The 25,764-nt window shown below is 43.8% G+C and overlaps 1 protein-coding gene across 2 annotated transcripts in view; it reads left to right on the top strand.

The window, feature by feature from the left end:
- The window catches only part of LOC147029136 (uncharacterized), a 77,748-nt gene extending 52,381 nt beyond the window's left edge, over nt 1–25,367 (top strand). Inside the window, exons 2-5 of one of the 2 annotated variants that reach the window (XM_085880086.1) lie at nt 6,979–7,411; nt 9,284–9,418; nt 19,893–20,006; nt 20,122–25,367. In XM_085880086.1, the coding sequence (XP_085736212.1) occupies nt 6,991–7,411; nt 9,284–9,418; nt 19,893–20,006; nt 20,122–20,696 (1,245 nt within the window). In that variant the 5' untranslated portion in view covers nt 6,979–6,990 and the 3' untranslated portion in view covers nt 20,697–25,367. The remainder of the gene's footprint in view (nt 1–6,978; nt 7,412–9,283; nt 9,419–19,892; nt 20,007–20,121) is intronic. The other variant, XM_085880087.1, reaches the window with a different exon arrangement.
- The last annotated feature ends 397 nt before the right edge of the window (nt 25,368–25,764 follow it).

Here is a 25,764-nt window from a genome sequence, read left to right as displayed (position 1 = left end):
CTTGAAGAAAGTCATTCATTTGTATCCATTCGTCATGCAAGTCAGATAATTCGTTCTCCACATTTGAAATGAACGATGCCTTTATTGGCGACAACCTGTTAGAAATAGACATACAATAATTATTGGTCGTTTAGTGATTGAATTAATAATCAGTTGCTTTACTGTCATTCTCAGAGGATGTATTATTATTATTATTATTCACAATATTAATATTGTGATGTATTATCTTCTTCATCAGATGAAAGATAGTTCATCTCTCAGTCTTTTACCATTGGGACAAGATGAGAAAAATGAAAAAGCCATCAGACAAGATTTTCGATCAACAAAGCTGACTTTTAAAGCTGCTTCGAGGAAGTACGATTACGTAATCTTGGAAAATATCCCGGGCTTGAACACAATGGGGCAGCTTCCTGTTTTTAAAACAGCTCAGTAATTCTGGAAAATTTATCAAGCTTCCTGTTTTCAGCTGCACTCAGCTTACAGAATGTGTGGAAAGTATTTTATAACATATCAGACTCTCTATATAATTTTAATGTACATGAGTAAAACAAAATATAAATTTAATTACAAATAAGTTGGAGGATGTAAAGAAAAAAAATATCCTTGAATGGACTGAAAACTTTGGTTATCAATTGAACAATGGAAAAACAATTTACTATAATCTCAAAATGATATGTGGATCAGGAGGTGGTCAAACAAGAGCATTGAGAGAAGTTTATCATTTTATTTCTGCTCAAAAAAGACACATAAACCAAGAACTAAGTTCCAAAATAATCTTTGTGAACACACTCGATGGTGATGAATGTAAAAAAAAATTAATTTATTGCCTCGAGTAGAACGTGAACAAATATTCATTGGATCACTCTTTGAATGGAATGAAAATATAAAAGGAAAGAAGTGCTTTAATCAGTAAGTCTCAGTTTAACATTTGCTCAATGGGGCAGAGATCAGTCTCCTAGATTGACCTTATGGGCCTTGAGTCAGAGTCAGTCGGGGGGGGGGGGGGAGAAAATATGTCTCCTCTTGGGTTTTTGGGCCTTGAGACAGTCTCAATTTTACATTTCTTTGTATGGGAGGGGGAGGAATCGTTCTCCTTTTTTGGGGTTGATTCAGAGAGTTTTCCCCCTTTTTTCCCCATTCATTTGCATGGATGCCTGAGCAACCCCATTTATCCTCCACTCGTGACACGTGGATTTTTTTTAATGCGGATTTTTCCACGACTTCCTTCTCGTCTATTTGTGATGGAGAGAAAGTATGTGTGTACCATCTACTTCTCTGAGAGAATTTGACTTGGGATGCAAAATCTTTCTGTGTTCCCCAGCCCACCCCCCCCCCACTCCACATTCCCCACCCCCATCCCACACCCCCACCTCCCACACCCTCTCTCCACAATACCCACCACCATCCCATCCCATCCCCCTTTCACAGTACCCACAACCATCCCATCCCCCTTCCACAATACCCACCTCCATCCCATCCAACCTCCACAATACCCACCTCCATCCCATCCCCCTTCCACAATATCTACCACCATCCCATCCCCCTCTACAACACACCACCATCCCATCCCCCTCAACGACACACACCACCATCCCATCCCCCTCCGCAATACCAACCTCCATCCCATCCCCCCTCCGCAATACCCACCACCATCCCATCCCTTTCCACAATACACACCACAATCCCATCCTCCCTCCACAGTACCTACCACCATCCCAAACTACCCCCTTGTAAATAACCACCCACCATCACTCCCACACCACCCTGTCAACAATTCCCACCACCATCCAATAAACCTCCTCTCCCCCCTCAACAATACCTTCCACTATCCCACTTGCCTGTTGATGGTGTGTGTGTGTGTGTGTGTGTGTGTGTGTGTGTGTGTGTGTGTGTGTGTGTGTGTGTGTGTGTGTGTGTGTGTGTGTGTGTGTGTGTGTGTGTGTGTGTGTGTGTGTGTGTGTGTGTCAGTCATTTTGATAGCTTTGAGGAATGTATCTGGTGTGGTGGGATGTGGAGGGTCAGGGAAGAGAGAGAGAGAGAGAGGGTGAGGGTAAGGAGAGGATGAGCGTGAGGAGAGGGAAAGAGCATTTTGACTGCTCTGGTGCAATGTGAGAGGGAGGAGGAGAGAAGGGTTTTGAGAAGAGTTTCTTTACGTCATGTTGTTGAAGTCACATGTCACATTGAGTGGATAATCCCCGGGTTCCAGCTCGTCCATATGGTAAAGCAGGAGTTTGCTCCACCTGCCAGCTCAAACTCCATCTGCTGGTGACTCAACCTGCATGTCCAGCTTGCCACTCAGCCTTTTCCTGTCACTCATGCCAGTTTGCCACTGTCCATGTCATGCCACCAGTTACTGCCAACTGCCATTTGCCACATACCGACTGTGTAACTCTGTTGGGCTGTTGAGGCTGAAGACTCTGAAGACTGCCAAAGGCCGCGTTGGCCGAGTTTCCCTTCCTTGCAACAGGAGTGCAGGGTTTTATTTGATGTATTTTTTGTTGTTTTTAAACACACTTCAGGTCTGGTTTCCAATTATCTTCCCCATCCTCTCGTTCTTGGTACTCTGAATCCTGTGGTGAAGCAGTTGCTTTAAAAGCACTTACATTCTCCTCCTAGAAGGAAAATCCATCCAAAGTAAGGCAACTTCAGATCATTCCACAAAGCCCGCAACAAGTGTGTGTCTACTCGAAGGAGAGCCAGAAAACAACATCTGTCCAATATCAAGAATGAACGTTGAAGCTTGTCTCCCTCCTCTAAAACCTGGTGGTGCATTGTCAATTCCTTCACTGGTGTATGGCTCTCCTTCCATCCCTTCAAATGGCACCACGTGCAGGATGCCCAGTCGGCGTCTGGCTTTGGATGCCAAAATGTGACTTGCCCAAAAGAGATCATGGCTGAAAGTGACACAGAGTTTTCATGTCTGAACCTCTTTGAGGGTGTTTGTGGTAAAGTTGATGGCAGGATTTGTGGTGCAGTCCTGAGACAGACAGAGACGGACAGATTTTTCAGGATTGAAAGACATCGAAGGATGTCCATCAGAAGGATGAGAGATGTCACGGCAGAGTGTTGGGTCATCAGAGAAGAGATAATGAGGATTTATCCAAAGATTTGGAGAGATCGTTCAGAAATATTAGGAATAAGACAGGGCCCAGAACAATGCCTTGGAGTACTCCAGGCTTTCCAGGAGAGGAGATGAAAGGCTTCTGTTGAGATCCACACGTTTGCTACGATCGTGAAGGAAGTCGGTTATCCACGAGTGGAGTTGGCCTTGGATTCCATTGGCAGACAGTTTGTTTAACAAACCAGACTGTATCAAAAGCTTGAGAAACTATCATAGCCAAAAATATTGGCACCCTCACATTTCTTGGAAATCAGCCTCATTTTGAGAAAAAAAAGTATTTTTGGTGGGGGTGCGGGGTGGGGGTGGGCGGAGTTGAATTTTTTTTTTTCAATTCTCTCTACTAAGAAGTTGAAATTGATAAAAGTATTTGGTGTCCACAATTATTTATTTCACTGTTAATATTGCACAACCTTGGTTTTTGATTCAGAACTTAATATTGTTATGAATTTGGAAGCCTTGTGCACACAGACAGACAGCCGTCCCGTATAGCTGTTATATCGGTAAGTGTGTGTTTCTCATTAGGGTCCCGTTCCTAGTCGAATGGGAATTGGATGTTCATGCGCTGCGGAGTTATTTTGATCGTTAAGATTTTTATATCAACAATAACTACAACGACACCTGCCTTCGCTTCCTCCCACCGTCCTCCACCGGCACCATAGCACACGTGCGTGTCAGCACGTACGTGGGCGGAGTTCACGAGAACCTGACGTCTCTCTCGCCCAATCCGGAGGATGCAAGCGAGGTTGCCCACGGTCGACCAATAGGCGAAGGCCACGCATGAGCGAACCGCACCCGAGAAGACAACGAAGAAACAGAGAACAAACAATTTGCGCCCCGTCTGCTCACTGGTGTGTTCTGGTTCTCTGTTCGATCTTGGCGCTGGTCTCATCTCATCTCATCGCTGGCTCTGGTCTCGTCGCATGCCGGAGGAGCGTGCGGAAGCCCGATGCTGTCCACCGTACCCGGCGCTCACAACACCATCGAGTTGCGGGTTCGAGTCCCGCCGACCCAGGACGTCGAAGACCTCGAGGTCCATCTTTCTGTGTGTGTGTGTGTGTGTGTGTGCGTGTGTGTGTGTGTATGTGTGTGTGTGTGTGTGTGTGTGTGCGTGTGTGCGTGCGTGCGTGCGTGCGTGCGCGCGTGCGCGTGTGCGCGTGTGCGCGTGTGTGCGCGCGTGCGCGCGTGCGTGCGTGCGCGCACGTCTGTGGGCCCGTCTTTAAGTAGCAATTGTTAAGTGCTCTTTTTGCCTTGTACATACTTGCATTTCTATTAGTTGTCATAACTCTGCCCTTGCGTGCTTCCCTCGTTCCCCCGATTGCTGTTAATAAATACCCCTATTGTTGAATGTTTCAGCTCGTCCTCGTCCTGTCCTTCATTGGTTTAGAGCGGCGCGTGTTGGGGAATTAAAAAGGCCGTTGCTGCTGTAGATGTACGTTTGGACCGACGGACCTCGGTAACCATCCACTCGGGTTACGCACGGGTCGATCACGGTTACGGCTCGTCCCGTTCGAGCTTCGTCGAGGGTGTGAATACTCGGTAGTTCGCCACGTGAGCCTCGAGGTATTTTGCAGTTTGGAAAATAACCCTGTGCCCACATGGTTGATTTATTGACGATTCACGGTCCTGGAAGGGACACATACCTTCGGAGTTATCCGAGGGTAACGATATGAATTCCGGGTGTTTGGCGGAGCCGACCCTACAGCTCCATCTAGCGGTCGTGCTCACAGCCGAGACCCGGCCCACAAAAACATATCCTTTTCAATCTGAAAATAAAAGGAAATGACTGTCAAAATTATTGACACCCTCGACTTAATATTTGGTATCACAGGCTTTGGACAAAATAACTACAGTCGAGCGTTTCCTCCAACCATGAATAAGCTTCCTGCACCTCCACTGGCAGTTTGGCCCACTCTTCTTGTGCAAACTGCTCCAGTTCTCCCAGATTTGAAGGGTGCCTTCTCTCAACTGCTGTTTTCAGGTCTTCACACAGGTGTTCAATGAGATTTAGATCTGGAATCATTGCTGGTCCCTTCAGAACAGCCCAGCATCGTGTCTTGAACCATTTCTGGGTGCTTTTGGATGTGTGTTTGGGGTTATTGTCCTGCTGCAAGGCCCATGACCTTCGACGGAGACCAAGATCTCTGACACTGGGTTGAACATTGCGCTCCAAAAATGCCTTGGTGATCTCCAGATTTCATGATGCTGTGCACACACTCAAGGCAATCAGTGCCAGAGGCAGCAGAGAAATCCAAAAACATCACTTGAACCTCCATGTTTGTTTACAGAAAAAAGATGAAGCCTTCAAAGAAAAGAAAACCTTCCCTCCAGTTAGAGATAATGTGCTTTCCCAAAAAGCTCTAATTTTTTTTCCTCATCTCTGCACAGGACATTGTCCCAGAATGATTTTGGCTTGTTCAGGTGTGTTTTGGCAAACTCCAGTCAGGCTTTCTTATGTCTCTCCCTCAGCAGTGGGGTCCTCCGAAGTCTCCGACCATCGTCTGAATCCAACATTCAAACAGAATGTTCTCTGCTCTGTTCTTCCGAATTGCAGCTTTGCTGCCAGGTAGCTATCATGTCTTGGAGTACGGCTGTGCCGCTGATACTATGCCCCTCTACCAGAACATCCATCCTTCAGAAACGCACTCTGTGCATAGCGTTGGTGCTGCCGAAGACGGACGTCCATCCGTCTATGTACACTTGCTGCGACTTCTCTGTAACTACACATACAATTTCGATGAAACTTTACCACAACTTTCATCGCCTTGAATGTACCAAAGTTTGTTCGTGGCATTAAAAAATTAGGCCCCGAAGGAGGTCGATGGGGGTTGCCCCCCAAAATACTTATTTGCTTTCTTCTCAGAAACTACACATGCAATTCTGATGAAACTTGACCACAACCTTCATTGCCAATGATGTATCAAAGCTTGTTCACTGCTTTCAAAAAAATTGGGATCTAAAGGGGTGGATGGTGGGATTGGCCCCCAAACTATGTATTTGCTTTCTTCTCAGAAACCACACAAAGGATTCTGATTAAACTTGACTGCAACCTTCATCACCCATGATGTACCAAAGTTTTTTTCATGCTCTTCAGCAAATTGGGGATGAGGGGATTTATGGGGGTTTGGGAGGGGGGTTGTTCCCCAAAATAGGTATTTGCTATCACATTGGAAGATTTTGCTGATTCTTTCCCATGTTGACTTCCTCCTCAGTGGTGTTATTTGACTAAATGACTGCCCAGGGGTATTGCCTATGTATGTATTTGTATATGTATACGAGTCAACATGGGACAGAATAATTTGAGATTTATTACATCCTGCATTGAATCTGTGTTTCCTTCCCTGTGCTTTTGCCTATTTAATTGATGATTTTAAAAATGCTTAAGATTTCACTCTGTAGTGGTTTTGATGCGTATCATTTTGTACACATTTGATGGGCAGCCATTTTTTTCCCATAACATCCCTACACATGGAGTACTGTCATACTCCATGATATAATTGGCCTCGGGGTGAATTATGGTTGTTGTGGTTCTTCTGAGTGTGATTAAAAAAGACCTTTTAAGGGATTGATTGGCCGAGGTGATTCAATCCCTCGCACATGGACCGCGTCGCACATCGGTCTCCTCAGCCTAACTTGTACATGACATGCGACGCCTAATTGGTGGAATTCTGGGTCAATTCGGACTTCCAATCCAAACGGTCTTGCAGCAGAGATGCATAATTTGGTGGGGAAGACCCCAGAACGCTCCACTTTTACTGTCATATTGAGATGAATTACCATATTCCAACAGGGACGAGGACACAACCACAACAATAGAAACACATTCATTATATATAACATAAGGCTTGTGTCCCTGGCAGGTCATCAGTGGAATGGACAGCTTCTTGGAATGGCTCCAAACACACGGTCTGAGAGCAGAAACAGCCAGAGCAGTGATCAATGTGCTTGGAATTGAGAATCACAAGGTTCTTCGAGCTTGTGCAGACTCCGATTCATTGCGAACAGAGCTCCTCTCTCTCGCCAAAGAGAAATTTAAATTTGCAATGTATGCTGACTTCTGTAAATTTGTGAAATCTTTTTTGAAGCCGCATGTTGTGCAGCTCGCTGGCTCTCCTCTGTTGGGAAGTCTGTTCGTTAACTTGGAGAATGTTGTTCGAGAACTTTCCAGTTTCTGTGAAAACTTCATTGGATTCCAAAATGTACAGCTGGAAAACGTTCCTGGCTTCATTGGAGTTGGTTTCAGTGATGTCTGCTACCTCCACCATCAGGGTGATGGATTAACACCCAAGTCTGGTATGTCACTATTTTATACTCCCTGCATGTCAATAAATACCTTGATCTTCCATCAACCTTTTTAGTTGTTGTAACTTGTACAATCTCCTTTGAAACAATTTAGTATTGTTGAACATGAATGTGGACTTGAATGTTGGTGCTGCTGAAGCAGTCTCCTTGGCTATTGGGCACAATCCTGGATGTGTCACCACTCCGATACATGATACCAGCCAGCGGGCACTCGTTTTGCCGACCTCGGAAGGATAACGGGCAGTCAACCCCTCCTGGTGTTAATTCAATAGCTGAGTGGGATTTGAACTCAGGATCCTCGGATCACAAGCCCACCACCCAAACTATGAAGCCAACACCAGACATATCAATTGACATAATTCTCAATTATCATCGAGTGGTGATGGGAATATATGTTTTAAATTTCAACCAGATCGGACGCATGGTCTGGCTGCCAGAATTTTCTTTTTTTTGAATCTGGTTTCTTTTTGGTTGTTTGTTTTTTTTCAATCTGGCTCACTTTAGCATGGATGGGTTTGAGGGTGAAGAAGTCGCAACTGAAACCGGAATCTTATTCATGTTCTTCCTGATGACTTCATCCTTGCTTTTTACTTGTTCAGGTTCCTTTTGATGACTCCGATGCATTACTGTCAATGCAGGATTTGGTCTTCCATTTGATTTGAATTGAATTTATTTTATTCCCATTCTGAATTCATTTGAATAAAAATACACGTCCTCGGTCATTGTAAAATGTCAGGTCAAAGTGGGGTTTCATCAAAGCGGGACGCCTTGACACCCGATCATCATTCCCAGGAGTTATAAAGTGGTAGTTCCAGTGATGTCTGTTATTAATGACGTAACGCACCAGCACACAAACCTAACACAAAACTTCAGAAAACAAGTCCTGGTGAGGGTCTGCAATCTCTGATTGCCCTTTTTCTTGTTCTTGCAAACCGCTGAGCTCCGTACGTGATGGAGACTGGGGCTTGAGACATTGTCCCATGAATGAGGAATTCCCAGTCGGCCTGAATCATCAGCTCACGTTGATTAAGTCTCTGCCTTTTGTACACACCGCCTGTCGCTACGACCGATCAGACGGTTTGATGAGATCCTCGGATCAGCCCCTGCATGGGCCGTCCGCAATACACATTCCACATTGTCATTTTGGGTCATGCTGGTGCACCGAAAAGATAGCGAACTTGACTGTCTCGATGAAGTAAAAGTAGTCACAATGTTGACAAGACCCCACAACCCAATAAACTCTTATACTGTGGATTAAAAAAAAAAATTTCACAACTAAATCTTTCTTCCAAAAAAAAGAATCCATTTCGATCTGAAAATGTAATTGAAATCCAAATGAAGGTCTGAGTTTTTTTTTTTTTCATTTAAAATGAAAACAATGTCAAGGCTCGTGTTCGAGCTATCACACAGAAGAAAAAACAAGTCAGCAGGAGACAGGAGGGATGGGAGAGGGAAGCAGAAAACGGTGGGGGAGATCTATGGAATGTGGTGGGATGGGGCAGGGTACACGGGGTAAACAATATGGAAGGAGAGCAGGGAATATAAAGGATATGGATAAATGGGGGTAGAAACGATTATGGTTATGGATGAGGGAAGAGATGAGATGATGGTGAACAGCTGTGTTGAAGATATGGAGGGAAGAGTGGGATTGAAGATTGTGTGGGAGTTTGTTCCAAAGGTGAGAAAATAGAGGAATGAAAGAGTGAAGATGAGCAGTGATTCGTGATTTTGGTAGTTCCACCAGAAAGGGGTTGCTGGCGGACCTTGAGCGCCCTGCGGAGTTGTAAACTAAACTTCAGGAACTGCAGTTTGAACATCTACCCTCTCAGTGCAGTAACGGGTTAAATGTCGACTTGTGTGCAGGTGAAGGTGATCTGGAAGAGGGAACTAATTTCCAAATGGGAATTCCTCAAAACCTTTTGAACTCATCTGTTCTGATTAAAGAGTCAAACGATGCATCAACGCAAGAATCCAGCAGTGCTTCTCTTGTTGATCCAGGTTTGTGTAACTTAACAGAAAGTGCTGTGTGATGTTGAGAAGTGTCTTGTTTCAGGATCTGTGTCAGGCACATCTTGAGTCATGGCAGGAAAGTTGTTCACATTTTGTGGGGAAAATAATTCCATTTTGGCTCCAGCTGGAACATTTGCTCCTCAATGTTATAAAGTTTTGTTTGCATTGCAGTCCAGATTCCTCATACATCCTCTTCTTCCTTCTCTTTAATCCTATTACTCCAAATTATCTTTCCTCCCTCCCCATTCCCTCAAACCTCCTCCTTATTTTCCCATACTCTTAAATGTATATTTCATCCCCACTTTTTATGAAAATGAAAAATGTTCAGATATCCTTTTTTAAATACAACGTGCAGTCACGATTTCCTTGCAGAATAATTTGCTTAAGGACAACAAGAAATACGAGGACAAAATTGCTTGATCTTGTTGAAGGAAATTGTTTTTCAAGCTCGAGTTCAGCACACTTCAACATTTTAACACGATATTGTTTTTATAGTTTCCCAGTTTAATTCCATGATGATGTGCGGTACCCACGACCTTTGTCCCCGATGCTTCAGCACAGTTAGCCAAGTTTAAAGGGCCAGCCAGCTTCCTTACTTTGTTTTTTTTCTCAAACTATTTTCAGAGCCAGTCAAAAATGATGGGTTGGAATTATTTTATATGAAACTCGCCAGGGACCCGTGCTTTGCTCGGGAGGGATTGGACCTTTGAACTTGGTTTGCACAGGAGGGACAACCGGTTCATGAACTAGTTGGACAAAAAAATACGATAAATGGCAAATCCACGAATGTCACGGGTGGAATTCCTGACATAATTTTTCTTGTTTGGCTTTAAACTCAAGCTCTTTATATTGTCATTCAAACAGCAACATAGTACTACACCATTAATTTAACAAAATACTGTGTTACGAAGGTAAACGCCATTCTGACATTCTATCTGGATTGAGAGAAGCTTCATACAGATTGAACCTCAAAATCATCATTGTGTTGAGATATTTATAAAAACTCCCACCGATGTTGGGACACCGGCTTGGATTCCAAAATGTTCCACAGAAGGTTCGGTGGGGCTATCCCCAAAACTGAGGGAGTAGTTCAGGGACAGACAGACAGGCACTCCGACTTAATGATGTAGATAATCAGAGACTGTAAGGTATGATGTTTTGAAGCAAGAAGCATTATTTTAAGATGCCACATGTACAAATGTGAATCGATTTGCTTTATCTTCTGGGACGTTTCATTTTGACAGTACAGCCTCGTGAGCATACCAAAGTCTGAAGCCTCGGCCTATCGCCAAGTGTGCTTTTGTCTTCTTCATTGATGAGACATCAGACAAACTTAAATTCGGTCGTTTTACGAGACAGAGTGGCTGAAAATCCTTCTTCAGCATTGAGAGATGGGGAAAAAACGACACACAGCACGATCTGAAATCACGAGGTGGATTGCTCCACCTCGTGATTGATGCAACCTCATCAAGTTGTCTATTGATTCGGAAGAAACATGGTCGACAAGTTGGGTGTGTTGTTACGAATTAGGCAGCCATTTGCACTCACAGACAGCAGTCCCGAAGCTTAGTTATTTTGATAAGTATGTGTTTATAGTTAGGAACCCTCCTTCTGTCTAATGGGAATTTTGTGTGTGCGCTACGAGTTATTTTTCGTCAGGTTTTTATACATCAACTACAACAACAACATCACTGCTTCCCTCCTGCCACCATCGGACTTAATCACGTGCATGCGTGCCGAGCACAGACGTGGCTGGGGCTTCCATCTCCTCAGATCTTAGCCCCGCTCCAAAAAAGGGCATGGAGTGTTTCCTCTGTCCAATGAGCCAAGGGCGAGCATCGCATGCGCGCCACAGCCAAATGGGAGGCCAGCGTGCTGAAAGCTACTACGGAGCCTCTTGGGGGGGGGGAGGGGACGGGCCTCCGAGACACCTCGGCACACCCCCCGAGACGCACCGTCCAATCAGGAGGCGAGTGTCGAAAGAAGAAATCACTCGGACCTCAAGAGAGTGGTCGTAAAAACGAGAGGACGGCAGACAGTGGTGGTCGTGGTTTGAGTGGTCTGTGGTACTTTGCGTTTGCTCACCGTGGTGGTGGTGACCGAACAGTGGTGGTCGTGGTTTGAGCAGTCTGCGGTCGTGGTGGCTTGATTTCGATCACGGGCCGTGGACTTCGGGACATGGGTTCGAGGCCCACCGTGGTGGTTTGGAGTCGGTGCGGCCGCATGAGGGGGGAAGGTACCTCGGCCAGGCTCTCGTCCCTCAGCTTGCCTTTCTCTCCTGGGCTGAGGACCGAAAATAGACCCACAGGGTCCATTTCTTTCGTGTGTGTGTGTGTGTGTGTGTGTGTGTGTGTGTGTGTGTGTGTGTGTGTGTGTGTGTGTGTGTGTGTGTGTGTGTGTGTGTGTGTCGCCGTCCTGTAAGAAGAAACTGTTAAGTGCTTTTTAGTTCCTTGTAAATTGTATTTCTTTTATTCGGATAACTCTGCTCTTTGTGTGCTCCCCTCCCCGATTATTGTTTATAAATAAACCCCCATGTTAAATGTTTCAGTTCGTCGTTCGTGTTTTCTTTCATTGGCCTAGCATGGTTTGGGCTTGAGAAAATAGTAAGGCCGTTGGTGCCGTAAGTTGTCATTGGGACCTGCGCGGCTCTGGTAACTCTGCTCGGTTACGCCGGATCTGAGTCGGTACCTGCGACTCGGTTCGGACAGAGTCGGCCGAGGGTGTGATTTCCCCAGTAATTTGACGACGTGAGTACTTGGGTATATTGACATTTGGCGATTGACCCTACCCCACGCCATCAGAGAATCAGCGATCACGGTCCTTTAAGTTGTCCGTCGACTCCGGGGTTATCCGGGGTGACGACCTTTTAATTCCGGGTGTTCGGTGGGAGACTGCTCGACTGCTCCACCTCGTGGTCGTTTATCGCCATCGAACCCCGGCCCACAACAGTGTGACTGTGACAATTTGGTTCGATTTTGTGAAAATACAAATCTGCATTTCGACGAAAAGTTTTTTTTCCAGCAATTTGATTTAATTATTCTGGCACAGCCACAGAGTTATACTGTTATTGCAATTTACTCTTGCAGACGAGGCAAACTCAAAATTGGCAAGACAAGACAACATACATACATATTTCGCAACACACAGGTCATCGGCAAAAGGTGAAGGAACAATTTTAGAATTACTTGATAAAGACAACCCAGATTAGGAGGGATGGAGAAGAGCCAATAAGGGTTCACTGAAAAAGTGTGCACAATATGCCTGAGTGGACAGCCGTGATTGATGCATTTCTGAAATAGTACAGACAAAATGTCGGATGACCTCACACAAATTGCAACAAAAGCAAACAACAGATTTTGATTCCTGGATATGTCCTCAGTGACAGAAAAAAAGTCCTAAGGGATCCTCCAGGGGAAAGTCCTGAAATCATGGAAATCCAATATGGCCGCCACCCGGCTTCGGGGAAAATGAGAAAATTGTAAAGATTGATATTTTAATATGTAAATATATGTTTTTCTGCATTCTCATTGTTTCTAGTTATGGTCAGTATAATGTTAAACAAGAATAATTATAAAAAAGTGAAATGTATTCAGGATAAAATAAAAAATTATCGCTTTTTTGTCCAAAAATGTCAATTATTTGTCCCGAAAAATAATATTTACCTGATACTGATTTTGGCGCCTGGACAAAAAAAAAAAAAAGAAACGTTGAAGACACAAGATGAAATCAAGTCTATGGCAATGCAATATAATTATGTATAAATCATTGAAACATGATAAAATTCACAATTCCACTCAGGGCAATCACATCTGCCTGACGAAGGTTTCGAAATGAAAATGAGAATTCGCATTAAACTCAGAAACTACATCCATTATAAACTTACGATACATGTTGAGAAAAATCAAGCGTATTGAAGTTAGAACTCGTAGCAGACAGTAGCAGAATGCAGGGCCTTCAGTACAATCAGGAGATCAGCATCCCCTGAGACAGAGTGTGTCTCACAGTTCTTCTTCTGAAGCTCTTCACTCAACATAAAAATGAATCGTTGTTTATTCTGCCTATTGGCAAGAAACTGTTCGTTCTTCATTGTGAGACGCATGTCAGCTGTAAATGTCACAGTCGTGCCAGCATTCCCTTTAGACCGTCGCTGGTGTGTTATGTCCTTCGTGTTGGTACTCTCATAACCATCAAACACGACTATGGCATCTCCGTACTTCTTCGTTACATAATCAGTGTACTGGTGGCATATGTCTCTGTATGTAGATCCACGAGACCATGGAATGCGTTGAACAAGTGCCCCGCCATCCAAAACGTACTATTGCCCATCATTGGGGATATCGGCTGGGACATCGGATCCAAGAAGATCCCAGATGGCATTAGCAAAGACTGGCTTGTGTGCTTCTTGGAGCTGAAGAGAGGAATCAAAGAGGGCTGGTGGATAGCTGCACAGTTCATATTTGAAGGCCAACTCCAGTTCTTCTACTGTCTGTGCAACAGTGATCAGTCTCTGGAAGAGGAGTTGTGGGTCAACCTGGACTTGCTCTCCATCAATCTTGACAGATGACTTCATGCCGAGGATGACAACTTGGTCTTTCCTCTTAAATGTGTACTTGGCAGGTGTTTTCCCATCCATAGATTTCAATATTTTGGCTCCTACAGCATGTGCTGTATCGACGTTGACGGTGGGGTGTGCATGAACTCCAGTGGCAATGTTCCTCAGATGTGGATCACTACTGAACGGATTCCGTTCCTGTAAATACTGAAGAGCTGATCGTGTGTCCTTCCAGTCACGAGATTGTCTTGTCATGGTCATGTCCTTCTTCTGCTTTCCAGTGTTGTAGTTCACACCTGTGAGCTCCTACATTGCCTGGTTTATTTCTGCACAGGCAGGCATTGATCGTAGCCATACCAGCCGTTGTTTTTCTGTCATTCCTCGCCCTCGTGTGAGCCCCCCGCTGGTCTTCAAACTTCTCATCAGAACTTGTTCGATGATCAGGTCAGATGAAAGACCTGCCCACAGGCGATCACTTCGTCGAACCACATGGAACCCCTCATCAAAACGTTGTTGGACATTGGGATGTTGAGTTTTGAGGTTGGACATCTGCTGCTGATATACCCTCGCAGATTTGGCATACAGGTTGTGGCCCGAGGCTGCCAGGTAAAGCAGCATTTCCTGGATGGCCTGTAGATGTAGTGCCCAGTTCCCAGTGCGCTCTGCCTAGATGTATTTGCGTAGAATGTCTAGCATGTCCATATACTGAACCCAGAGCGCTGAAGTTCTAGAAGATATCTTTGCAGACTCGACATGCTTCTGAAGGTGGTCTTTGATTCGTTTCAAGACGTCAGACTTGCCTACTTCTTCCACAGACAGTGTCCCAGCCATCAAGCAGTACCAGCAGAGTATCTGGTAAGTATTTAATGCCAGCCTCTTGCGATTGCAGGTCATCACCACATAGGTAGACTTCATGGGATGTTTCAATGGTTTTAATGTCTTCTTTGATGAGTTTGGCGCGGCCTGTACAAGCTTGATTTTCTCTTCAGTAGTGTCTTTTTCCTGCTGCTGGTTGTTGTAATATTCCTGAAGCACTGCCCTGGCTGTTGTCCTGAAGGTGACCATATTCAGCTTGCCGTTGATCACAGTTTGGATTATCCTGTCACCAAAGTGTTCCCACAGCCTCGCCTTCATGTGGGTGTAGCTGTATGCTTCGTGGTTAGTGCCTGCCAGTTTCTGTGTCATGAGGTCAATGAGATCATTGATGGTGATCTGCTCATCATCATTTTCCTCAAGATATCTTGCCACTTGCAAGAATGCTGCTGTCTTCTCATCGCCTCGAGGCCGTCCAAGCTTTGGCCTCTTGGATTCTTCGGTGTCCGTCATCTGAGCTATTGGTATCTGTTTATTTGTGCGAAAGTTAACACTGCATGTCTGGTGGTAACTGCATCTGCTGCGTGCAAGTCATGCACATGCAGAATCCGTGCCTTCACAGCATCTGACCAAACATCGGCTCGTTCGCGGCATATTGCCAGGAGCGTGTCCTTCAATTCAATTGTCTTTACTTGAAGCACATCCTGCGTCTTCCCCTTCCTCCCAAACTTGGCTGGTCTACCACAGAAAAGGCAATCAGTGTTGAAAGAAAACCCCTCCTCAGATGACCTAAGTACATGTCTATCACTGCTTGTACTGGCCTTTGACTCTTCTTTCCTGGTATCCTTGGCTATCTGATGTGGGTTGCAATATATATGCCGGCAGTCTTTGTGCACCCTTTCCCCAGGTACAGAGTGAATGCTGTCTTTCCCTGTGCTGCTGGCCTGGTTGATGGCTGAACACCCATTTTCTGTTAGAGTTGAAGCTGATGGGCCTCCTCCATCCTGTTTGCAGATGGTACACCGTTCAGGTCCCTCCATGCCTGAAAATAAAAATCCAGAATTAGTATAATTTTTTTAAAGTTTGAACTGACGATGTTATGTTCACAAATAAACATAGCTATGGTATTTAAAATCAGAATTTGTCTTTATCCTATTAAAGTATTAGCTATAGCCAGGTGTTTATCCTTTGTTTGGACCGAATACGCACAAAGTGCACATATTTCAAATTAAGGGGGTATGGGTAGGCAAATGGAAATAAGTTCAATAAAAATTAATATTGTGTGTTAATTCTTTCACCAGAGGATAGTACTAATGTCCCTGCATCAGTGTATCTGGAAATATATAGTATGTATGCCTGGGGATATATATGTTCTTGTATAAACAAACTTTCTCAAGTCAAAATATTTTTTAGGGAAAAAATATTGACATTTTTGGATAAAAAAGCTATAATTTTTTATTTTTCCTCAATACATTTCACTTTTTAGACCCCGCCGCGTGGCGGAAGGGGGATATTGTTGTCACCTGGGTCGTCCGTCCGTCCGGCTGTCCGGCAGGCTCGGCGTCAACATTTATAGCTGTGAGTGCGATAACTCAAACTGTTCGCCATATCGATTTGAAATTTGGGTCACACATGTACCACCTCGAAAGGAAGAACCCTATTGATTTTGGGTGTGGCCGGATCCAAGATGACCGACTAGGGCGGCCATCTTGAAAAAAGGTTTTTTGTAATAAATGGAAAACCGCTTATCTGATTTCAATTATTTTTGGTTACGACGTTCCTCACCCCTGGGGAACTTTTTTGAGATGATGACCAAATGGTGTCTTGTTTCCAATTCACCTCCCTCATTATCTGGAATATGTACGACATTTTTCATTCAATGGCGGAGGGTTCCCCATCTCTGATGGTATATTTAATAATTATTCTTGTATATCAATATACTGACCATAACTAGAAACAATGAGAATGCAGAAAAACATATATTTACATATTAAAATATAAATCTTTACAATTTTCTCATTTTCCCCGAAGCCGGGTGGCGGTCATATTGGATTTCCATGATTTCAGGATTTTCCCCCCGGAGGATCCCTTTGGACTTTTTTTCTGTCACTGAGGACATATTCAGGAACCAAAATCTGTTGAGTTTGCTTTTGTTGCAATTTGTGTGAGATTGACCAAATATTTCTGCTAAAATGCCTGCACGAAAAGGGGAAGGGATGACACAGGCTATTATTTACTTTTTGCAGGCACGATGCATTAATTTATTTATTTGTTTGTTTGTTTTTTTTATAATTTTTTGAAAGAAAAATAAAATTTTCTGAAAATCTTGCTTTGGTATGAGCTCCACACAAGAAGGAATGACACACTGTGAAATGATTTTTCCTGATTTAGGAATAGCAACCCAAAACGATATGATGCAGTTTGACCAATGGTAGTTAAGTCTCACCAAAAATATACGATCACAAACGTATCTCTCAGGAATGCGAAACGTTTGGGCATTTACAATTAATGGAGAGATTACTTTTTATTTTTTATTTAGATGCATTGTGAGCACTTTTAACATGATTTTATAGTCGGTGTTAATAAGATGTAATGCTCGTTGCATTTAAGCAATATTGATGGCAGAAAGTATGAATTGGTCAAATATTTAAAGAGAAAACCTGTTTGTGTAATTTTTGCCAAATCAGTTTGAAGGCGTTTTTTAAAATGTACATCTTGTAAATGTTTGACATTGACAGTTCAATACACACTTTTACAGATATGAAAGGGCAACAAACAAACCGTTGCAATCGCGTTTCCTGCATGGTGATTAGAAAAGATACATGGACAGATGCATGTTCCATTCAAGGGGAACCCAAATGCTCAGACCACCTCGATGCTCATCTATCCCTTGATACTCCACAAAAGAGAAATGTCTTTTTCTGATTTCCGAATTATAAAGTGGGTAAATTTGCAATTAAAGGACAAAATCTTCTTAATCAGTTTTGCCATGTTCGCACTGTCACCAAGTTACATCTCGGGATGATTTCACTCAAACGGCAAATAATTTTCAATTTTACACAAGTTTTAGGCATTCAGACTTTTCACGTGAGGTGTAAAATTGAAAAATATTTCCATTTCACACTGCACGTGAAAAGGCTGCATGCCTAAACTGCGTGTTTGCTTCGAAATATTGTGTCCCAAATCAATCGCTTTCAGTAACCTAACTTACCCATTCGCACCGAGCTGTTCCTTGATCCTGTCCTTTTCTCTTGACAAGGTGGAGAGCTTGCTGTCAAACATCGACACAGATTCTCCAAGCAGTCCAGACGGCATCAGCCCACGTGTTTTAAAAACCTGCTTTGCTGCTCTTTCTCACCCTCTCATTTGTTCAAGGTCATCTGACATTTGCTTGGAAATCAGCAAACATTACTGCCTTGCATAAGAAAGGTACAAAAACAGATCCCTGCAACTACAGACCAATCAGCCTTCTCCTAATCATCATCAAGGTTATGTAATCCATTTTCACTTCAGACATTAAATCCTTCCTCTTCTCCAATGGCTTGATTTCCAAAAATCAATTTTGATTCAGACCATGTCACTCTACCCTGGATATGCTCCTGCTATCCCTACAATGGATGGAGATGATCAATGCCAGACGTGAAATCAGAGCCATCTCCCAAGACATATCACATACTTTAGATATGGTCAGGCACCCTGCCCTGCTCATCAAACTCTCTTCCGATGGTATCCACAGCCATCTCCACTCATGGCTTGCAAGACTTCCTGTCCTGTCACAGCCAGCGTGTGGCCTGAAATGTTCTTCTCTCATCCCCTCTTCCTGTCCAGGCTGGAGTTCCTCAAGGCAGTGTTCTGGGCCCTGTTCTTTTTCTGGTTTTCATCAATGATCTCTCTGACTCTGGGAAACCATCTTTGTCTCTTTGATGAGTGATGACTCTACCTTCTGCCGTGCCATCTTTCATCCCTCAGATAGGCAAGTAGCAGCCTCCTCATACTCTGCAGATCTGGATAAAATCATCAGCTGGTCCAACATGTAGAACATGTCTTTCAATCCTGACAATCCCCATCTACTTTCTCAACAAATCTCTTGAATAAGTCTGTTCACTCAAGCTTCTGGGTCTCACTATCTGCCATGATCTTTCCTGTGAAAGCCACATTTCCAAGCTGGCCTCCAAAGCAAGTCACTGAGCTGCGATCTGGGCATCCTCAATCGTTCATGCTGTGAAAACCAAGGCTCTTAGGATCACTGGTATATCCCATGATGAGGCTGAGTCTTTGGATCTCTCACTGTCTCACCGCAGGCAGGTCGATAGTCTTTGTCTTCTTCCGTCTTCTCTCTGCCCCCCCCCACCTCCACTTTCTCTGCGATATGTCCCCCCCCTCCCCCCACATTTCCGCAGAGTGCTCAAGGTCCGTCAGCAATTTCTGTCTGGTAAAACGACCAAAATTAAGAATAAAGAATCGCTGCACACCTTCACTTCAAATTCCCTGCTTTCCTTCCTGAAGGTCCGTCATTTAAGGACCTGAAAGTCCCTGTCATGTCCATCTTGTTTATACTGTGCACCCCGCCCCGTCCCTCTCCCTTCCGCAGATCACATGTCTCTATTCCCCACCGTTTTGTCCTTCCCTCTCCCACCCCTCTTGTCTCCTGCTCCCCTTGTTGTACAGTCTTTGTGCTGACTCTCATGCAAGCCTCGACATTGCACACAAAGAAAAATGTTTGCTTTTGTGTTCAGAACTAATAATGTTGGAATCGGTATCAGAATCCGAGCTCGACATGCACCGTTTCTCGAAGTGAAGCCGCCATTTGGATGAAGGCGGTGTACAGATGTGACGTCACTGTGAAAATTGAAAATCGACACTCTCAGGCTTTTTCACACTTTGTGATTGACAAAAAAGATTCAAATTTTTTAAAGTGAGAGGGGAAAGAACGATAATGATGATCCCAACAGGAATAATATGCTTCCAGCTAGTATGACTTTGACCCTCATAATATTGGGAGTGAGTGAGTGTGGTTAATAAAATTTTACAAATGGTGTGTTATATTTTGACAACGAAAACTGCACAATGACTTGTTCTTTGTTTTTGTTTTTGCAGAACAATCAACAGGTCGAATTGGACAAATTACCTCCAGGTGCAGCTTGGCATTGAAGAATTCTTTTTTGAAGAAACAATTGCAAGGTGAAGACTCACCACCCTTAAAATACAAGTGTACGTCTGGTTTTCGCAACACAGCTTAAAATGAAATTGAACAAACAAAAACATATTCACAAAAGGAGAATACATCACAAGTATAATGTGTGCATGATGAATTTTGCTCCAACAGGTGACCTCAAAAAACCCACAAATGGAGACAACAACCAACGAGAGCGTCCTTTCAAATGCTACATTTGTGATGAGGATTTCATTTCTCAAGAGAACTTGAATGGCCATCGGACCACCCACACAGGAGAACACCCACACAAATGTTCTGTCTTTAGTTATGGTTTACTTCATGAATATCATTTAAAAACACATATGAGGATCCATACAGGAGAGCATCCTTACAAATGCTCCACATGTGATAAAGGTTTCCCTCGAAAAGTGAGCATGAATCGCCACATGAGGGTTCATACAGCAGAGTGTCTTTACAAATGCTTCACGTGTGATGTAGGTTTCTCTCAAAATAACAGCTTGAATCGCCATATGAAGAGACACACAGGAGAGCGTCCTTACAAATGCTCCACATGTGATAAAGGTTTCTTTGAAAAATACGGCTTGAATTGCCATATGAGGATCCATACAGGAGAGCATCCTTACAAATGCTCCACATGTGATAAAGGTTTCTCTCGAAAAAGCAGATTGCATCATCATATGAGGATCCATATAGGACAGCTTCCCTTAAAAATGCTCCAGATGTGATAAAGGTTTCTCTCAAAGTTGGTTTAAAACGGCATATGAGGATCCATCCAGGAACATCCTCATGGATGCTCAAAATGTGATAAAAGTTTCTCTCAAAATTACCATTTTAAAAAGCATTTGAGGAAACGCACAGAAATATGACAAAAGAAACAAGAAAGGTGACACACCGACTGTGCAGGGATGATTGAAAACTCTTCACACCAAATGATAAGAAATTTGCACATCAACTGAAATGAGTTAAGTAGAACTCAGAAGATATCTGAATGGAGTTTGGTCTTGACAGTTGTGCCAAGTGCGCATTTGCACAAGGAAAAACAATAAGAACAGACAACATCTCAATCGATTAAAGCACAAAAATACTGGAACGAGAAAATGAAGCATCCTCCAAATACCTTGGAATAGAAGAAGGCCCCCTGATACAACACTAAAAAAATGCATAAAATAAACAGGCAAGAGTAAGAATAAGATAAATTCTGAAGTCATCCCTCTCTCCAATGAACATAACCAAAGCTATAAACAAACTTGCAGTGCTGGTATTCCGATATAGCTGTGCAATTTTAAACTGGCCACAATTGGAGATCAACAACTTGGACACTAAAACAAGAAAACATCTCACGATTCACAAGATGTTCCACAAAAACCAATGCACACCGAGGTTGTACTTACAAAGGCAAGGAGGAGGTGGTGGTTTGATGGAGGTTAACTAAGTGCACAGATCAGCATGTGTCGGACGAGTGGAGTATGTGAAATGCTCAACAGACATTCATGTGAGATTTGTACACAAGCAAGAAAACAAACCAGAAAAGGGATTCTTAATCAATTTTGCAACAAATTTACAAAGACAGGTGCAAATTATGGATATAACACCGGAAAACGAAACGGGAATAAACACAGCCACAATGATTGCAAAGAAAAGAAAAGGAAAAGTACAAAATTATGTATCAGCAGATTCTGACAAATGGGAGAATGACAAAAGAACAGGAAGATTTAAAAAGGGGCTTGACAACAGGGATTGACAATGATGGCTCATGAGAATGGCTAAGAAGATGTCATATCTATTGGGATGGAGAATGAGTCATCGTCAATGCTCATGACCAAGGACACAACACTTATGCCTTAAAGAAAATGGTGGGATTGAGCCAATCAGACAAATGCAGGTTTTGTGCGGAAGAAACAGAAAGTACCAGTCTCCTCCTTTCATGAACTACAAAAACTCATGTTGGAACAGCTGCACACAGAATGACATGGCAGTATCTGCATAGTAATCCACTGGCACATCTGCAAACATTTCAACATCCTGGTCCCAGAACAATCATGGAAACGCAAACCAGAGCCGATCCTCAAAAATGAACAAGTAATGCTCATTTCTGACGAGATGATCCCAACAAGTGTGGATATTGCAAAGGACGATATTGCAATGGCCTTGGATGCTGGACATTGTGCTCAAACACAAAAAGGAAAAGTTGGCATTGTTGATCGAGGTTTCATTTCCCAATGATGGAGGACGAAATCAACAGAAATCAGCAAAATAACCAAATTCCAGGAACAGAAAAATGAGGCCAAGATGATGAGGAAATTGACGAAAGTTGAAATTGTTCCAGCGATGGTTGGAGCTCCAGCAATGAGAAAGAAAATCCTCACTGAGTGCTCAAAAATCATTCCAGGAATATCACTCCAAACGAGCTGCAAGTGGAGACTCGGAGGTTCACTGATTATTTTGAGCGAGGCTATGAGAACAAAGTTTCACAGTTTGGTTCATGAATCATGATCCTTTACCAAAAAGGAAGTGTAGATTTTGAGTTCTCGGAAAACTTCCTCCCACTTTCTGAAACCCAAATGGCATTAACAATCAATGAGAGTCATCTTGCACAAGAAAATCCAATCAGCGGCTTACTTCGAGAAACAGTACATGTCGAGCTTGGATTTTGATACTGATTCCACCGTCATTCGTAACTTTGAAGGTTCTCAGTTTGTTGAAACTGATCATTGGGATTTTGAGGGAACGTTTGGAGACAAAATTCAGAATGTAAACTCTTTCGGGGGAATTTTGGATTCATATCATTTTGAGCCTTGGGCAAGCAATTTAGAGGAAGAAGCAGTCGGTGTTTGAAGGTGAAAATGTCGTTTGGGTATGAACTCCAGATTGGTAGGGTTTGATTTTTTTTTCCAATTGATGGTTTATAATGGAGGGATTTTGTATTGATTGATAAATCGGTTTATACACTCAGTGTACAAAGCATAAGGGACACCTGCTCCTTCCATGAAAGAGACTGCTCAGGTTAAAGCTATGATCCCTTATTGATTGCACCTGTTAAATCCACTTCAATCAGTACAGATGAAGGGGAGGAAACAAGTTAAAGAATAATTTTTAAGCCTTCAAACATGGATTGTGTATCTGTGACATTCAGAGGGTGAATGGGCAAGTTAAAAGATTTAATTGCCTTTGAACAGGGTATGATCATTGGTGGCAGGTGGCACCGGTTTGAACGTGTCAAGAACTGGTGCCGAAATACCTGTAAAATAATGCTCAACTCGTCATACCTTGACATAAATGGGGTGTGGCAGCCGACGACTGCACAGAGTTTCACTTCTTTCGGCAAAAAATACAAGAACCTGCGGTTCCAGTGGTCGAAGGAACAAAAACACTGGACACTGGAGGATTGGAAAAACAGTCAGGTCTGATGAATCCCAGTGCCCACTTTTTAATGCTGATGGAAGAATAGTGTGGAGAAAAACCACATGAGAACTTGCATCATGCCATGGGTCAACATTTTCGGCTGGTGGTGGTGGTGTGGGGTGTGTTTTTATGGCACACATCAGGCCCCCTGATAAAATTGGAGCAACATTTGAATGCCGCAGGATATCTGAACATCATTGCCAATCAGGTGCATCCCTTCATGGCAGCAGTTTATCAATCTGCGAATGGATTTCTTCAGCAGGATAATGGCCCATGTCACATGAATGGCATTGCCCAGGAATGGTTCCATGAACATGACAGTGAAATAAGCTTTCTGCAGTGGCTCGCCCAGTTGCCAGATCTCAATCCAATTGAGCCTCTGTGGAAAGAGAGGGAACGAGCCATTCAGAGTGGAGATCCACGACCAGCCAACTTGACACTGTGGGAAGCAAAGGAGTCAACATGGGCTAACATCCCCATGGAACGCTTTTGACACCTTGTGGAGTCCTCACCCCCATATATTGATGCTGTTCTGGGGGGAAAAGCGAGTACAACTCGAAATTAGGAAGGTGTTCCTCATGTTTTGTAAACTGAATATCTCACTCGAGCAGAGATACCCATCATCGCTCGACAGCTGGCACTGCCCAGGCACACTCAGACACCGCAGACAAAATAGGTGACGAATACTTTGTCCCATCTTTGCAGGCTGACAATGTGTCTTGTATGTTGCGGGATCGTCCCATTTCATACTTTCCCCGGACACCATTTGTGTCCATGCTGTGATCCACCATCATGTTCCTCCTCAATGTGTGGGGGATTGTGGAGGGAGGGTGGAGGTGTTGTGGGGGTGATTTTTGATGAGAGATTATGGGGGTATGGAGGATTGGTCACGGCATCAGGACAGAGTCTGACAACACGCCATGTTCCACTGGATATTTTACAAACCGCACCTGATCCGAGGTGAACAGGACAAGCTGATTCCATGTTGGTTCAGGTGCGGATCCAGATCCACCCTCTCAGTCCGATACAAAACGTGGAGTGTTCACCTTGGTGGAGGTACGTGCTCCATCAAGGGCCGTTCTCGTTCCCTTTGTTGTTCTCAGCACCAGGAGATCGATCGATGGTGATTTAATTCACTTTATACAAATCCTGCACGGTTTACATTTCATAATTTATATATTTATATGTTTACATCGATGTACTTGTGAAATAACACGTGAAATTAAATAAAAAGTCGATCATTGAACAACACCTGAAGGAAAGGTTTTGTGAAAGTGTTTCACTCATGGACCGTGAATGGGAGTGGGAGAATGGGCGATCTGTGGCTTCAGTTGGTCACGTGACGTCAATTGGCCAATGAGTCCTCTTCGACTATCGTGGAAACCAACCATTTAAAGGACAATGAAAGAGATTATGAGAAGGATGGACAAGAAGAAGGGTAAGAGGAGGAGGAGGAACAAGAAAGAATCACCAGAAAAAGAAGAGGAAGATTGTCAGGTCTGAATGTCAGGTATGACTATTGATTGGCCACATATTGTCCATATTGAAACATTTAACTCATTTAACCATTCAGTAATTGCATTAACCAGGTGTCTGGATTCAAACCATTGGGCTGGCTGCTTCAAATTGTGTCTCCAAACCTTTTGCCTTCACTTTACAGTTTGCTTTACGATGTGTTAAAATGTATTTCAAGATGTCCTTGCCAGAGCGCTTCTGCAGGCTATTGTTTATTCCAGTGCAGAGTGGCAACAAATGGCTGGAGAACTCTGTTATGGCTGATTCAACCGAGGGCCGTAGGGAGGGGTGGAAAGCCCACTTGCCAAATTGTATCTTCTTTGTCATGCTTTTCTCTGCCAAGGAATAGGTTTTATATATGAAACTTTTGGAGTGTAACCTTTAGTGTGGTACAGGGTCTGACTGCTGTGGTTGGTCCCTGTGCCACCTCCGCTTGCAAGTGCTGTGCAACTTCAATAAACCGTATATTCGAGAATCTTCTGTTGACTCCCCTCAATTCTTGGCCAGGATTGGTGAGGGTCTTCATCACAGCTAGCGACCCAGATGAGACACTGTCAGGTCCTGAACGCCGCGACCCGGAGGGATCTCCGTTGAGCGCAGCCTCGGGGTCTGCACGGATTACGAACTGGTAACGGTAAACGAAGAAAGTCGAATGCGGTTTGTTGGAGGAGCATAGGGGCTATTAGGCCGGATTGAGGAGACTGGTTTGGGTCAGAGGACAAGGAACGTCCGAGTGAAACAGGTGGAACAGGTTCGAGTCCTGTAAGTGCAGGTTAGAGTCCTGGGATAGTTGGGAGGGTCCAAAGTCCCTCAGAGGAAAGAAAAGCTTTATGGCAATTGAGAAGAGCAGGACTTTGATCCTGCACGATAAAAGGA

The sequence above is a fragment of the Eptatretus burgeri genome, chromosome 4, assembly GCF_056783735.1.
Source record: "Eptatretus burgeri isolate ZD-2024b chromosome 4, Ebu_testis_v1, whole genome shotgun sequence".
Taxonomy (NCBI): domain Eukaryota; kingdom Metazoa; phylum Chordata; class Myxini; order Myxiniformes; family Myxinidae; genus Eptatretus; species Eptatretus burgeri.
The sequence above is the reverse complement of the archived record's forward strand: the minus strand, read 5'-3'. Positions and strand labels throughout refer to the sequence as shown.